This window comes from Platalea leucorodia (assembly GCF_965183815.1).
Source record: "Platalea leucorodia genome assembly, chromosome: 9".
NCBI classification, from domain to species: Eukaryota; Metazoa; Chordata; class Aves; order Pelecaniformes; family Threskiornithidae; genus Platalea; species Platalea leucorodia.
In genome coordinates, this window is record NC_138831.1 from 7,962,713 (window position 1) to 7,979,319 (window position 16,607).

General features: G+C 50.3%; 1 protein-coding gene across 1 annotated transcript in view; it reads right to left on the bottom strand.

Moving 5' to 3' along the window:
* The window catches only part of PRICKLE2 (prickle planar cell polarity protein 2), a gene marked incomplete at both ends in the record, with an annotated part of 110,196 nt that overhangs the window by 17,649 nt on the left and 75,940 nt on the right, over positions 1-16,607 (bottom strand). Inside the window, 2 exons of the mRNA XM_082321456.1 lie at positions 2,969-3,106; positions 4,834-4,947. Of these exons, the coding sequence (XP_082177582.1) occupies positions 2,969-3,106; positions 4,834-4,947 (252 nt within the window). The remainder of the gene's footprint in view (positions 1-2,968; positions 3,107-4,833; positions 4,948-16,607) is intronic.

The window sequence follows — 16,607 nt, forward strand, 5'->3', positions numbered from 1 at the left end:
CTCTGCCCTCGAGAGTGTCAACAGCTCCTCCCAATTTTGTGTCATTGGCAAACTTAGATAGTAGTCCTTCAAGTCCTGCATCCAAGTCATTTATGAAGACATTAAAGAGCACTGGCCCTAAGATGGATCCCTGCAGAACCCCACTAGTGACTGGTCGCCAGCCCGATGTAACCCCATTTACTATAACCCTTTGAGCCCGACCCGTCAGCCAATTGCTCATCCATTGCAATATGTGTTTATCCAGCTGTATTCTGGACACTTTGTCCAGGAGGATACTGTGAGAGACAGTATCAAAAGCTTTACTAAAATCCAAAAAGATTGCATCGACTGGCTTCCCTTGGTCAACTAGGTGGGTAACCTTGTCATAGAAAGAAATTAAGTTTGTTAAGCAGGACTTGCCCTTCGTGAACCCATGCTGGCTGGGACCAATGACTGCGTTCTCTTTCAGGTGTTTTTCAATAACTCCCAGAATAATCTTCTCCATAATTTTGCCAGGCACAGAGGTGAGACTGACAGGCCTATAGTTACCAAGGTCATCCCTGTTGCCCTTCTTGAAGATTGGGACAACGTTTGCCAGCTTCCAGTCAACTGGGACCTCTCCAGATTCCCAAAAGCATTGAAAAATCATTGAGAGAGGTCTCGCTGTGACATCAGCCAGCTCTTTAAGTACCCTCGGATGAATCCCATTGGGCCCCATTGACTTACAGGGATCCAGCTGGAGCAGCAAATCCCGCCCAAGTTCGGGGTTGGTTGGGAGTTTGTTGTTCTCGCAGTCATGGTTCTCTAGCCCAGGGCTTTGGGGGTCCCACAGCCCATCATTGGTGTTGAAGACCAAGGCGAAGAAAGCATTAAACGTCTCTGCTTTGTCTATGTCCCTGTTTGTGAGGTGACCATGCTCGTCAAGTAACGAGCCAATGTTATTTCTGGCCTTTCTTTTGCTATTAACATATTTTAAAAAGCCCTTTCTATTGTCCCTCACAGTACTGGCCAGCTTCAGCTCTAATTGAGCTTTGGCCGCACGAATTTCCTCCCTGCAGTGGTGAACAGCATCTCTGTAGTCCTCCTATGTTGCCTGACCTTGCTTTCACTGGCCATCCATTTTCTTTTTTCTCCTTAGTTCTAGAAGAAGATCCCTACTCAGCCAAGCTGGCCTTCTACCTCACCTGCTTGAATCCCAACATTTTGGAGTTGCCTGCTCCTACACTCCTAGGAGGTGGTACTTAAAAAGTGCCCAGCACTGATGGACCCCAGCACCTTCAAAAGCTTTTTTCCCACAGGACCTTACTAAGTAGTTCCCTGAGTAGCCTGAAGTCAGCTCTTCTCATATCCAGAGTTGAGGTCTTACTGGCAGTTTTCCTCCTGTAACCATAGATTTTAAACTTGACTGCTTCGTGGTCGCTGTGACCAAGGCAGCCACCAATTGCCACTTCACCCACGAGACCCTCTCTGTTAATAAGCAACAAATCGAGGAAGGCACCTTTCCTGGTCGGTTCCCTTAGTACCTGTACCAAGAAGTTATCATCCACATGGTTTAGGAATCTTCTGGACCTGTTTGTACCAGCTGTGTGGTATTGCCAGTTGACATCTGGCAAGTTGAAGTCCCCCATAAGGACAAGGGCAGATGACTTAGAAGCACCCCTTAGTTCCTTAAAGAATAACTCAACTGTGCCGTCATCCTGGCTGGGTGGCCTATAGTAGAGTCCCACAACGACATCCACTTTGTTTGTCTGCCCAGAGGCTCTCAACTGTGCCATTGCCAACTGCTAGCTCCATGCATTCCAGCCCCTCCACTACATAAAATGCCACCCCCCCGCCTCGCCTGCCCTGCCTATCCCTCCTGAGGAGCCTGTAACCATCCGTCATGGCACACCAGTCACAGGACTCATCCCACCAGGTTTCACTATGATGTCGTATCTCAGGGACTGGGCCAAGGCATCTAGCTCCTCTTGCTTATTCCTCATGCTGTGTGCATTTGTGTAGAAACACTTCAAGTGCGGTTCCTTGTGCCCATTACCTCGTGGAGCAGCCTGAGGAATCTCACTAGCACGCAGCTCCTCAAACTTTGGCGTGCCATCCCGTTGCTCGTCACTGACTAGCCTGGTATTGTCCCTTTCCCCCTTTCAATCTAGTTTAAAGCTCTATCAATCAGCCCTGCTAGCTCCTGAGCAAAAAACCTTTTCCCTTTCTGAGAAAGGTGCATCCCATCGGATGTCAATAGACCTGGTGATGAACAGACCATCCCATGATCAAAAACCCCAAAGTTCTGCTGATGACACCAGCCTCGGAGCCACGTGTTGATCAGCCGGGTCTGCCTGTTCCATTCAATGTTAGTCCCTGCTACTGGAAGGATCCAAGAAAACACTACCTGAGCACTTGAGCCTTCAACAAACCGCCCCAAGGCCCTGAAATCCCTTTTGATTGCCTTAGAACTTCTCTTTGTTAACTCTTTGCTGCCGACATGAAGAACTAATAGTGGGTAATAGTCTGAGGACCTTACCAGACTAGGGAGTTTTCTGGTGACATCTCTTACCCTGGCCCCAGGGAGGCAGCAGACTTCCCTGTGGGTTGGGTCCGGTTGGCATATGGGACCGTCCGTTCCCCTCAGAAGGGAGTCACCTATGACAACTACCCTTCTTTTTTTCTTAACATGAGTGATTGTGATGTGGGGGTAGGCTGCCTAGACGACCCCTCCATCCCAGATCCCCTCCATTCTGCTGTCCCTTAATCTCTTTTCATCCCCATTTTATGGCCAGGATATCAACAGCTTCCCCCCTGCCTGAGGCCAGGAGCTGATGTGACTGCTCCACATCAAATACTGCAGGGTGCTCTCGGCACGTGCCTCGACGGACCCTGGTGCTCGTAGCTGGCTGGCAGGGGGCACAGGGCAGGTGCTGCTCCTGTGAGCTTCAGTTAACTTTGATAATTGAAAAGCCGCCCCGCTTCTGCCAGTTGGTCAGCCACTACCCACCTGCTCGCAGATGGCTCCCGTCATGGTTACAGGGAACGGCCGGACATTGCCTCTCCCTAAATTTTCCCTCTTCCTTTGATTGCTGAAGAGTTTGAGCTCCCTCTTCTCCTCCTCATCCAACGAATTGCAATAGCGGACCTAAAAAACACAAGGGATTCTCAGTTTTATGGATGTCCCTGGCTCCCCGGCCAGAGAGCTGCAGTCCCATGGGCTCTGCAAACCTCTGCAAGGAGGTTACACAAATGGACTCCATCCTCGGCTTAGGGGAGGCTGGAGAAACACCGCTGCCTGGGCTGCAGTCAGCCCAGGGCTCAGCCAAAATTTCAAGAGGTAGGGATGAGAAGAAAGGGCAGGAGGAAGGTTGCTCTCCAAGCGCTAGGTTTCTAGGAAAGTCTTAAAAGTTGGGTCCTCTGAGTCTCACCCACACCTGCAATCATATTGATAGTTTTCCTGATTTCTCCTTATGGCAGAGGTCTTAGAGCAGCTTCAAAATGTTTCACTGGCATTTCTAGAGTGCAGCCAGTTTTCCCTGTGTAAATGAGGGAGTTCCAGCTATTTGGGGACTCCAACTATTCTTCCAGCATAGGGTCAAGCTTGCACATATGCAAAACCTCTGTGTTGGAAGGTAATAAGGAAGTAAGTAAAATAAAAGGATATAAACAATGAATGATGCAATTTCCCCAAAGCTTATGAAACTATGAGGTTTTCCTGGCTATTTTCATCCCGCAGGCTTAGCTCTTGGCTGGTTGCATCTCAACAGAGAATACGACCGAAGAGCCAAGGTGGCCACGCGTAGCACCAGTGCCCAATCCAGCCTCCGTTACTTTGGAGAGCAGGCTCACGGAGCCAAGCAGGATTATTCACATGAGCAAACAATGCATCTTGAATTTTCAAAGGAGCAAAACTGAGCACGAGGGGAAACTTGATGCAAAATCCGCCAGTTTGCAAAAAATACATGCAGGCTCGTGCCTCCAGCTTGCAGCATTTATTCCTGTGTTCTTCAGCTGTCAGAGGCTGTAGGTTTTCAGCGGCTGCCAGGGAAGGCAGGTGGGCAGGTTGGGGCCCAAGGGTGCATGGGAAGAAGCCCCTGCCTGCTGCCTGGAGCTCCCCCGGCACTGGCAGCGCCGTGCTGTGCCCATGGCACCCAGCCACAGCACAGGCAAACTCGTTAAAATCTGACCTAGATCAAACAACTTACCTACACATATTTTCCAGAGCGGCTTCTTCAGAAAGCAGCGTGAAAATAATTTTTTTTGTTTACACAGGGAAATTTTGTGGGCTACCAGAAGCCAGTGTTCTCACTGACGAGAACAGGACGTCAAAGACCGGACCCTTTTTGCTGCCTCACATCTTTCTTGTGAGATGTAGGAAGGTTTATTTGCTCTGCCTGGTCTTGACTCAACCTCCAGCTTGCCAGGCTCTCCCAGCTCGCAAGGCTCAGCCCCAGCGAAACCCCTCGAGAAGAGTGCATATGCACCCCCACTCCCAAGGTGAGTCGGAAGCAGCACTTGGGAAAAGGCTTTTGCGACTTCGGATCCGGCTCTAGCTGATCTCAACAGCATTTCAAGCCACTTTTAATGCGGCTTTGGCCTCTGAGGGCTGAGAGAGTGCTCTTATTTCAGAAAACTGAAGAAGGATGATTTTAAAAATTTTAACTTTAAAAACAAACAACTCCCCCCCACCTCCAACACAATCCAAGCAGGGAGCAAATATGGCACTTAAATAGCAACATGACCAAAGTCCAAGTAAATCCCCCCAAAAAGCAGAAAGGACGAGCCACGCTTCCCATGAGCAACCCCAGGAGGTGCGTCCCCTCCCCACCTGCAGCCCTGATGGACGTCCGAGGACACTTTTCGGATACTAACCTCATTGTCGTGCGGCGGCAGCTGGTGCAAAAGCTGCTTTATGCGAGATTTTTCTCCCGGGCTGTTGACGTAGGGGACCTTGTCCTCGGGCAGGCAGCTGTAGTACTGGTGCACCTACGGAGCAAGAGAGGGGACTGCAGTGGGGCTCCCCGGCCGAGCCCATGCCCCCACGGCTGGCCAGCAGCCACCCCCCCCCAGCCAGCGGGCGCCGGGTCTTCCCGATGATTTTGAGCGGGGAAACACAGCCAGGCGCTGCTTTGGTTTTATTGCCTTTTCTCCACCGAGAACGAGGGGTGGCAGCCCTGGCGAGGCGGCGGAGCTTGTTACCGTTTGCTCGGTCAGCCTCCATAGCGTTAGCATGTTTCGCCGGCTGCGGGGATGTGTCGGCACCTGCCTCGGCAGGGGAGGTTAAAAAGGCTGCGCCCCGGCAGCCTCTGTGTTGCCGGCTATCTCAGCCTCCACCTCCATCAAAACTCTCCAGGCTTTTTTCTGCAGTAATTTGTGGAAATAAACAGCAGATAAAATCTGTTGGAAGGCTTGTTTTTTCTCTTTCGTCTCAGAGCATATAATTAAAATCAGCTATTAAAAAGGCAGCGTGGTGGGGCATGGCGTGCCCGGCGCTGGAGGAGCCCAGCGGCAGCCCGGAGAGGAAGCACGCCCCGAACCCCAGCGTCTCTCCTCCGACTGCCACACCTGGGACGTGTACTCAAGGGCTGGGCCAGGCACCGGGATGGGACTCCCTGGCCGAGGATCGACTCCCAAACAGCCACGGTGACGTTCAGCAGCTTGGGAAGAAGCAGGAGAAGGTAAAGGTAAGGGAAAGCTCTTGCTGCTTGGCTGAGATCTGGAGTCTCTGCAGCCCTGGATGCCTCTGGATGCTTGGGCAGGAGCAGGGGGCTGGATGGCTTCCTTAAATCTGCACTCAGCTAGAGAGATGCAAACCATTTTCCTGGTGCACACAGCCTTCTGCCTTTGCTGTGGTGGGATTAACCCCCTGAGATGCTCCCTTGGCTCTCAGACACTGCAGCAATTCATTTCAGAGCGGCTGCACTGCCGGCAGCTTTCGCAGGGCTTCTCCCAAATGACACTTGCTTTGCAGTGGCTTCTGATCAGCTTTTTCCCTTGCTGTATGTTTTGGGCTTTGGCAAAAGCACCACCTGGGCTGGCTTTCCCCAGAGAAGCCCCCTCTGCCCGCACAACCCCACAGCATCTGCGGGATGACAAGCTACTGTGGGTCACCGGGAGGGATGGGGACGCAGAGGCAGGTAATGGGGCTGGCTGGCAGGAGAGCTCGCCCTCGGGCTTGCAGGCTGCTGGGGGTGGCTCATACAGGGAATTACTTTCCACAGGAAGAAATCATTTTTTATTCCAGAATAAATATCCCAAACTGGCATTATTCAGGAATAATTACTCTGCATTTAGCACACTCCCTGGTCTCATTCAGAGCTACCTGTGAGCAGAGCTCCTCCAATGCTTGCAATAGCTTTTCTTCTCAAATTATGGTTCCTCCCCAAACCGACCCTAACATCCACCTTTGCCCATCATCAGGTTTTGTGGAAAGAGAAATTTTTAGCAGGCTTCTGCCCATAACTCTGCAGTGCTGACGACAAGGGAACTGCTTGAGTCATGAAGCTGAGGAACACGCCGAGCATATGCCACCGCCAAACCCTAAATTTGTTTTGCTAAGGCACAGCAGAAACAGACCCACCAGCTATGGAAACTGTCAAAGAAAGAAAGGCTGCTAAGGATTTTGTTGTGTTAAAAAGAAAACAAACTACATACATTAGAATACTTACTTTGCATTTATACAGCATCCTTCATCCAGGGACATCAAAGCACATTAAAAACACTTAAATTCTTATGACATGCTACATGAGGTAGCAAATATATGCACTGGAAAGGACTATTTGCAGTATAGCAACATTAAATGAGCTCCCTGAGTTCACGCAGCTAGTCCATAGCAGAGCTTGCAGCTGAAAATCTCCTGGCAATGCCCCGGCTGCCATACCTTTTACTGGGCTGCCAGGCTACCACGCTGCCACGCTGCGCCTTCCCGGCCGGTACAGATGCCTGCTGACTTCTCTTGCCAAATTCCCCATGTGCGGACAGGCTGCTTGCTTTCCCTTGCGCTCGGCTTGGTTGGTTTTTGCTTGCAACGAAGTTTTTTTGCCCACTGAGTCCTTGAAGTTGGGGGAGACTAGAAATGACTTTTTTTTTTTTTTTTTTTTTGAAGAGCCATCAAATTCCACCAGCCTGCTCCGGTCCCTAAAGCTGTGAGACGCTCATCCTGGGCAGAAAGCAGGGATGCAAGTTTTTCCTTCGGCAGGCTAGGTGCTGCCTTCCCAGAGCCCGATGCAGTGGGATGTATGTGCCCAGCTCCGCTCCTGCTTCCGCTGGGAAGTTTTCCATTTAGTCTCAGCAGGTCCGCGGGAAATGGCTCCCATCACACCAGCAACATAGCTCAGCAGGGATGGGCAATTTGGTTTGAGAAGCAAAACAAAATAAATATAACAGGCTCCAACCTGTGTTCTGTTGCCTGAAATAACCCGAAAGAGTTTGCTTTGGATCCACGTCAGCCAAGGGGACCTTCTGTGGGGGTGCTCTCGGAGAGGATGGAGTGGAGGCAGCTGCCAGTCCTTGCCCAGCACCCGCGGGACATCTCGTGGGGAGAAAACCCTTGTCTTATGCCTGTTGATGGCTTCCTCCGCTGTTGCCTTTACACCCACCATCCCTCCTGGGGACAAACCTGAACCAGGGGGACGCACAGATCCTTTCGCCTGGGGCATCACTCCTATCCCGAGAGGTCCAGCCAGAGTGCAGGCGAAGAGCAGAAGGACGCCCCTTGCCCAGGCTGACGTTAATCCAGGCTTGTGCAAATACACTGTCTCATCCATCACTGATTCCCTGTGGGATGCGTCCAGCTTCTCAGACAGGAGAGCCGAGCCCAGAAGGGATGGGGTCACAGGCTGTCCCTTGCCTCTGTGCTCAGCCGACTGCCGAGAGCATTTCCCACCCCACGAGTGAGTGGCTGGCGGCTGGGCTGGCACAGCCCAGTCAGGACACTCAAAAAGGAAAAATAAAGAAGGAAAGGGGGATTTTCATATAAATTTGGCTTTTCAGGGAAAAGGCCTGCAGAATATGTTAACTCACTGGAAAACTAAAACTGCTCAGTCTACACTTTGCTTTTGTACAAAAGGTCACCGTCTTCCATGAAAATAACTCCTCCTCCGTCCAGCTCCGGTTCGGAGCATGCACAAGCCTTTGTAGCTAGTGAGCCTTGCACGGCCGCTGCGGCCAAAGGGCCCGATCCAGACCCCCCGAGCACTGGCAGATGGCTCCTCACTGACCTTGCAGGCTCTGCAACATGAGCTGCATCCAGATAAGGAAAACAGTGTGGGGCAACGACCCAGGATGGATAACATATCCCTTTTAAATCCTATGCTATCTTTAACTGTTTTATTATTAAATACTTCTGCTGTACAACACAGCAGCTCCACATCCTGCTATCTCCCCTCGCAACAGATCTGTTCTGCCCATGATTATCCTAACAAGCATCATTAACACACACAAGCCATGTGTGGGCCAGGCTAGGTTTCGTCCTCAGTTTCCCCACTAAGCTCTGCTTCCATCTGGATGGGAGAAACCCCGGAGGAATATGGAAAACATCAGGCTGAGTTAAAATAAGGCTTCAGACAACGTCAGGGGCCCCGATGCCATGGGGACAGGCTGGCCAGCACGCTGGAAGCCAGGCCAGCTGCGGGTGCTGGGTGCCGCGGCACGCCGGCCGGCCGGGCAAGCCCCGTCCTGCCCCAGGGAGGTCTCCCAGCTGTTCGGACAGGCTCTGTGCCACGAGAACCCAGTGCAGCAGATATCCATCTTCCCAGGAAAAGGAAAACGTGCAAACGCCAAGTTTTGCTAACGAAAAGTGATACACATTTTGGAAATTTACAGCTGCTTGGAGCTAAAAGGGGAGGGCACGGGGGAGAAGATAGAAATTAAAAAGAAACCAGGAGAAAGGAAAGAACGTAATGTAAAACAAGGGTAGGACAAAGCCTTTAAAGTGGAGCCAACTTTATTCAAAGGCACTGAGGAAAGTAATTACATTAGTTTACAAATGCCTTTGTGTTCTACAGTCTTCCTAGGTTTGGGGTGTGTTTCCAGTTTAACTTTGACAGTTCACAAACCTCCTGGTGCCCGCTAAATAAAGGCAGGACTGCAGCTTCTCCTGGAGGTCCCAGGGGTGACCAAAGACAAAACCCATGCCAGCACCTTTGCGGGCAAAGCCTTACACCTTCTCTTAGAAGGAAAAGTTTGCAAACAACCTGTGAATTTAAGTGATTGATGAAGAATCTCTTTGATCAATGAATTAAAGGAGGCGGAGGGGAAATATCATGTTTCTTATGCCACGAACTGGTGCTGGGAAGCAGCATTCGGTTGTACTCGCCCCGAGTACAACACCCCTACCAAAAGCACCCACCAAACCGGGCTGTTTGGGATGACTGTACCACTGGGATGGACTACAAAGGAGCACGCGGTGTCCTGGCGCGGCTCAGCTGATGGGTGCTGACTTGCTCAGCCGTAACAGCTCCGGCACATCCAGCTGGGCAATCCCGCCTGGCTTTCATGAAACCAAACAAACTGCAACACCAGCTGCAAGGCTTTTGCGAAGAGCCCTGCGAGGGCAGTACGTGCTGGCCTGTGTGCAGCAGAGTGCCTGAACACGGATATCCCCAAAAAGGGGACCTGGGTGGGTCAGCCACCTCTCAAGCACAGCACGGTACATTATCACACGCAGTGGAGTCTGTGCAAAATCCAGGCACGCTGACATCCTCTGACATCCCCCTGTGCCCAGGAGGCACCGTTTCCCCTGGGACCACGCCAGGGGTCCCACAGCCCCAGCAGTCCACCCCGTGCCACCCAGGGACGTACCACAGCGGCACGGGCAGCTGCCTGTGCAATGATATGTGGAGCAGTGGCTGCCGGTACACACACACACAGTGTGTGTGGACACTCGCTTGTGGCCCCGACCCCCGGCTCTGCTTGCGAGCTCCCGCGAGCTTTGGCTGCAGCAGGAGGAAGGCGGCCAGCAGCTCCGACAAGCCTGTGCTGGCCCGGGCGAGCGGGGCTGCTCCTGGGGCTCGCCCACTCCTCCCCAGCGCTGGCTTTTAACCGCACGTCAGGTATTAAATGATCTTTTACACCAAGCACTTAAAATCGACAGAGAAACAAATCTGGTGTCTTCGGTATTTCTCTCATTGCTGCTGGCTGCCCTTGCAAAAGTTAAGAGGAAAAAAACGCAAAACAAGCCACACGCAAATAACCCTCTCAACGTGTCTGCAAAACGTTGCAAGTGCTCATACACGTAGGCTCACACATGAGCTCCACAGATGATAGCACGTGTGAAACTGGAAAGCGTGTTCAGCGTGCTTCGGCCTGAGTCTGGCACGTCCTCCTTTTCCGTGGCCGTTAGGATACAAAGCACTTATGTATTTCTTGAAGCAAAACAATCCTTGCAGCAAGGCCAGATGCTCTGAAACGGAGAGGAGAGTGGGAACTGCTGGCTGGGTCTGCTGAGAACGGGGATGCAGCCAGGCACGCACCCCAGGAGGGAGCCGGGGTCCCCCTCGAGACCCCGCGGCCCCGGCTGGGAGAAGACCGTTATCACCCCCGGATCCGTGAACGTGCCCGTGTGCTGGCATGCGGCAGTGGGAGACGGATGCAATCCCCGGCGCCGGGCGGTCCGGCATCCCGCAACGCTGGGTTTGCTCTCGGAAACCCGCTCCCGACTCGCAGGGACAAAGGCAGGGAACAAAGGAAAAATCATTTTCCTAAGTGCTATTTGTTCTGGCACGCTCTGCGGCTCTCCGTGCGCTTCTCTCCCACAGCTAACGGCAGCCGAGTCGTTTGAGCATTGCTGCTCACCAGTTGAGAACGACATCCATTCCTGCCAAGCCTTTGGAGCAGTTCTTGGTCTGTAAGAGATCCCGCGGAAACATTGCTTCCTGCTGGCATCAAAGAAGAACATTTGAATGAAGGCCGTACATCCACTTGTGAAAGCACATGCCATGATTTTTCTTTTTTAAGCAGAAATCAAATTTGGATTAAAAGGAGCCAGAAACAGTGCTTTCAAAAGCATCTGAGAGTGGTCTTTGTGCTGCCAGGTACTGACCGTCAGAGCCGCTCTCGCACTGCTCAGAGCCCCCTGGTGCACCAGCAATTATAATGATCATCTGCTGCATTGATCATCGCTGATAATTCCCCTGGGTCTGCCACTTAAAATGCTCTTGTATTTATAAGGCACGGGGTAGCATACTAGAATAATGCCGCAACAAGGGAAAGCTGTAATTGTACACTGGAATAAAGCTCCAGGACAAGTTTATATTGTGTAGTCTGGGATTTCTCTGTTTTCTTTTCCACTTCTTGCTCTTCTCCTGCCTTTTACCTCTGCTGCCCACCACAGGGCTACTTCAAATTTAAGAACCAAGCAAACCCCATTAGGCAAGTGGTTTTCTTTTTGTGGCCCACCAAAAGCAGCTGATTCCCTCCCTGGTAACAAGATTGTTCAAGGATTAAATAATTTTAACATCTTCCATTGGCTCACAATGATCAGGCAAACACCCCAGGACGCAGAAACGGAGCAAAAGCCCAGACGCGTGGTTTTGCCACAGTTTTTTTTGCAGCACGGGATGTGCTCACACCTCCTCCATCCACCCTGCTCCAGGGCAGAGGGAATAGCTCCAGGACCTCCTAACCCACCCCAGCTGCCCCCAAGTCACGCAGCACAGGCATCGCACACGGAAAAAGCATTTTGTCTGTGGGACTGCTGCTCCATCCGGCTGGCAAGCGTTCGGGCACGGTTTGATGCCTGGAGGCTGGATTTAGACAGCTCCAGCCTTGAAATAACACCCGCTGTCAGGCTATTTAGATACTGAAAGAGTTCACTGGGGAGGTGATGGACTCACCCCTGCCTCGAAGTGAAATTGGAGAGCTTTTAAAAATGTGCTGAAATGCAGCTTTTGGATAAAATACTACAGCGTTCAGGTGTGCAAAGGGGTAGAGCTAGAGGTGGCTGCAGCCTCTGGCACCGGCGTACATGAGTTACAGCTCCTCTTCACCCCGCTCGGCTCCCCATCCAGCATGCTCTGCTCTCAGCATATACCAAGCAAAGCAGAGCTCTTCGATGTGCTTTTGTCCTTCCTCTACCTGGCCAAAAACCAGCTTATCTGCTCCCCATTACTATGCAGGTTTGAGGCACAGGGTTGCTTTGGTCTGTCTTGTTCATTGCCACATGCAAGACTTCAGTCTCCTGAGGAGTGAAACAGTTTGCTGAACTTATAGGGCTCAAGAAAGGACAAGAAGGTAAAATGCACTGGATCGTGACACATAGGCAGAAGTGAGGCACGCGTCCCCCAGAGACGGCTGGCCCAGATAACGTACTTTCTATCACACCAAGCTGGTGAAAGTGGGTATCTTTAGGTAAGGTGTAAATGCATGTTCAGTGGAGGTTCACCTCCGCTCTCCTTTCCTCACTTTGTGACCTGAACAGCAACTGATGAAGCTTGGACGTTTTGTAACTATAGGTCTTCCAAAAGATCCAGAACACAAATCAACACGTATGTTAGCCCCTGAATAAATTCCCCATGACAGCTACGAGTTTCACACTGCACTGCAAAGCTCACGAGGTCCAAGCTCTAATGGCCGCCTTAGAGGAAAATGGTCCCCTGAACCTTCATGCTGCTACGTTTAGCTAAGATGAGATTTTCATAACTTTTTAAGGGACTCAATTGGAGCAACTGTGCTGACAGCAAGAGGGAATTAAGTTCTTATGGCATAATCAAGGATCTTGAATGTTGGCATTCTGGAGCCATGCAGAAAGCCGCACCGCAGCTGAAGTAGAGCCCCATCTTTTGTTTAATTGGAAATCTGTGCCCATAACCAGCTGCTCCTATTATTGAGACACAATAAAGACAGAAATCCTCAAAAATCCCTTGTATTCAGAAATTCAAGCTGGCATGTTATAACCCCTTTGGATTTCTCCAAACCACAGGCCCAAGGAATTCAAGGCTGTGCGCTCACATGTATTTACACGTGCCTTGCCTAAAAATGTGAAAAACACATCATAAAAGTACTTATTTTTAAGCATCTGCCCTCAAACTTATGTCAGTGCAAGGAGGATCAGCTGTCAGACTGCCAGCCCCAGCAGACAAACTGGCTCCCAAAATTGCCTTCCCCTGTCTTTGCAGCCAGGCCCAGTCTGGGATTTTGCTTTGCTGAGGACACGTTTCTGTTGGTGTCTGCCCATTTCAAGGCTTTCACACTCATTTCTTTATCTGACCATTGAATGGCAGGCAGGAAAAAAGAGTATTTCTCAAAGCCCACATCCTGAGCTTCTGCCTTGCCTCCCATACAGCCACCTCTTCCATTCCCATCTGCATCCATATCTTCCAGAAAAGAAGTCCCTCTTCTGACAGAAGACAACTTCTCATCGAGGTCCAGTCCAAGCGGGATTAGAGCCCACAGGAGCCTCTTGGCCATCCTGCGTAGCTGACTGCTATTACAAGAAACCACATTTTCTAATCACATTGTAATTTATGGAGCTCAGTCTTGGGTTTTTACCCGTTGCTCTCCCTGTTGGCAGGTTGCCGCTGAGCCTTACACCTCTGATGGTTTGAAACCTCTTCCAATTTCCTGCCTGAATGCATTTGGAGCCAGTTTATATCTATGTTCTTGTGCCAAAGTTGGAGCTTGAATAACTGCTCTTCCTCCTGTAATGCATAGGGAGCGATCATAACCCTTCGATTTGCTAGGCTGAACAAACCAAGCTCTTCTAGGCTCCTCAATGAAGTAACATTTCCAGTCTCTCTCCAGTTTATACCCCTCTTTCTTGAGCAGAGATGTCATAAATTTTAGCCAGTTTTCCAGATGAATTTTTACCATACCTTATGCAGTGCTATTATAACATTTTTTTATATTACCATCTTCATCCCTGTGTTATAAACCTATTCAGAAACATATAATATTTATGATGCTGCATAGTAGTAGACCACTTTGTAGTCCTGCACACTGATGAGCCATAATATAAGGAATTCAGCTCTGCTCTTGAGTGCAATGTCTGGCTCATTATCTGTAAACACTGGACCAATGCTTTTTTTTTCTTCAAGTAGTGGGCATTAAGTAACTAACATGATTTTCACATAGTTGACATGTACCACAGAGCAGCTGATGCCTGAATTAGTGTTCAGGAATCCAGTGAGACCTTGTAGATTCGGGCTGATTCCCCTTTAGATGATACTTAATATTTTAAGCTACAGATTGAAGGGACTCTCCAAATTCTGAAATGACCTACGGTAACTGCCGAAAACCGATGTCATGTTTGTTGGCCAACTTCTCACCCCTGAAATCCTGTAAATTGCTGCGTTGAGTGAGACGTGAACGCTGTCTCCCAAGAATAGCGAGGTAGGAAGGCTGTCGTCCAAGTATAATAAGAAAACTGCATCAGTCTTTCAGGGGACCACTTAGCTCCCCAGCTCATACGCTGCGTAGAGATTTTAATAAAGAAGAATATTGCAGAAAAAGTTGTTTCATTTCATCTGTTTCATGTCAAAGAAATACGACAGTGAAACAGCGGAAAGCAAAAAAAAATTCACTGCCTGCAAACCTGTATTTTCAGCCCAGCCTGATGGCAATGTCCTCAGCCAGAGCAGAGCCCACCAGCTGCTCCACGGCAGACATCAGCCTTCCAGAGGCTCCACATCACGTACACACACCTGACTCATCGACCAGAACGCCACATGTCTGTCTGCAGCCTTGCACGGCTCCAGCAAGTTGCTGCAGAGGTACCTCCTACTCCCGCGGGAGGCAAACGGCACCCTCCTGCACCCCGGGGCACCTCCCAGCCCTGCGGCACCCCGGGCACGGGGTAACTCCTGGCGAAATTCAGGGTGCTGTTCTTCACCCAGGGACAACCCCCAGCCCTGCATGGTGGCTCTTTCACAGCCCAGAGAAGTCACACCTTGCTTTTGTCTCCTGAGAGGCTCATCTGATGCGTGAAAGGTCCCGAAAGGGCTGGCGGATGAGCTATGCTGGAAGGATTTCAGTGCCTCTCTTAGGCTCTGCTTACAGCCGCTTTTCATCTCCATGGTGATTAGAGACAGGTCTGAAGTGGCAAATCTGCTAAAAGACCCAGCCACGCAGACAGAGGAGCGTAATTAGAAAGCTGGTGTTCGTATTGAGGAGCACCGTGACCTCTGCAAGAAACAGATGCTAGAAGAACCTAAAAATACATTAACCTGAGTAATGCCTGAGACGTCAGCACCTACTGCTAGAGCTAATGGACTTTTTTTTTCTCCTGAGCATCCCAAACTCCCTGACAGCACCCTATTTCTTAAAAAGCACCTGAGGGATCAAAGAAGCATCCAGATCTTCTGGAATATGTCACCACTGTGCTGGAAGTGGGTTTCAACTGCTGTCCGTGCCATGCTGCAGTCATCAGAGACCATGACTACTCGGTCAGGTGCCACCTGTCACTAAATACCTGTATTTCCACCCAAAGCTACAGGGACATGGGCCAGCTTGGGCTCCAGAAGCCACCGACATGCCTGGACAGAAGGCGGTGCTGAGAGTAGGTGGCACCAGCTTGGGTATGATTCTCCAACGGGACTCCCAAAACTCAACTGGTTTGCGTCCCTGCAGCATGCAGGACCAGCAGAGCTACTTCAGAACCATCTGCATCTCTCCATACACCATGTCTTGTACCTCCTGAGAGGCACAAAGGGACCCTCTGATATAAGGAAGGTGACAGAAAACAAGGCTGCTGCCTGATTTGCACAGTTGGATGGCACCAAGTGAAACACGCGGTGCTGCAGACTTTTAGGCAAGTGCTGAGCCAGGCTTGTAAAGACAAGACGAAGGAAAAAAAACGCCAAACAACTGGATTTTTTCTAATCAGACAGATAATATTTACAGCCTACGGGTGGTGCCAAAATATTTCAGGAAATGCCTGAGCCCTTCTGAATAAAAGCTCAGGAAAACACAATATTTAAGGACAGCAACTACAACAGTAAGAATGAAAGCTTTCTACCCTCTCCCAGCCTCCTTACATGGTTTAAAATGATTGCCATAGCAATTGTCAAGGCTAAGCTCATTTTGCAATCTTCTCTGCAAATTAAGTTCTGAGTTGAACACATAAAAGATCAGCATAAAAACCAAACGAATCATGTAAACTGCAAGGAGCAGAAATCAATGCGTGCTCCGCACAGACGGCATGCTGAGGTCTAATCCATCCCGTTCAATTCTGTACCGAGAGACTTGAACTTCATTCAAGCAATTCTTTCCAGTAAAGCACAAACATCATGCTTGAACCCAACCCCAAAGACTTTGGCCCATTTTTTAGCGTTGTCTACCAGCTCTGACTGTCTGCCCTGGACTTACCGCAGAGCGGAGTGGTCCAGGGGGGCAGAACATGAGCACTGAGTCCCCTGGGCACACCGCAGCCCCACCACTTTTTTCCCATGAAACAGTAGTAGATATCTGTATCTGTTCCCTTGCACAACCACAACAAACCCCATCCTGGAAGTATTTTGTTTCCCCCCCTCTCAATTACCAATTACATCTACAGACGCAGAAAACCGCAAGTCCTGCAAGGATCGCATCTCTATTTTGTTTCATTTGTGCATTCAGACCGGGCCTGTCTCTGCAAGTCTCTATAGTGCACCCAGAAACAGCCACATGCAACAAGTGCTTGCACCCCTAGAAGAAAAATCAGGGCAACTATT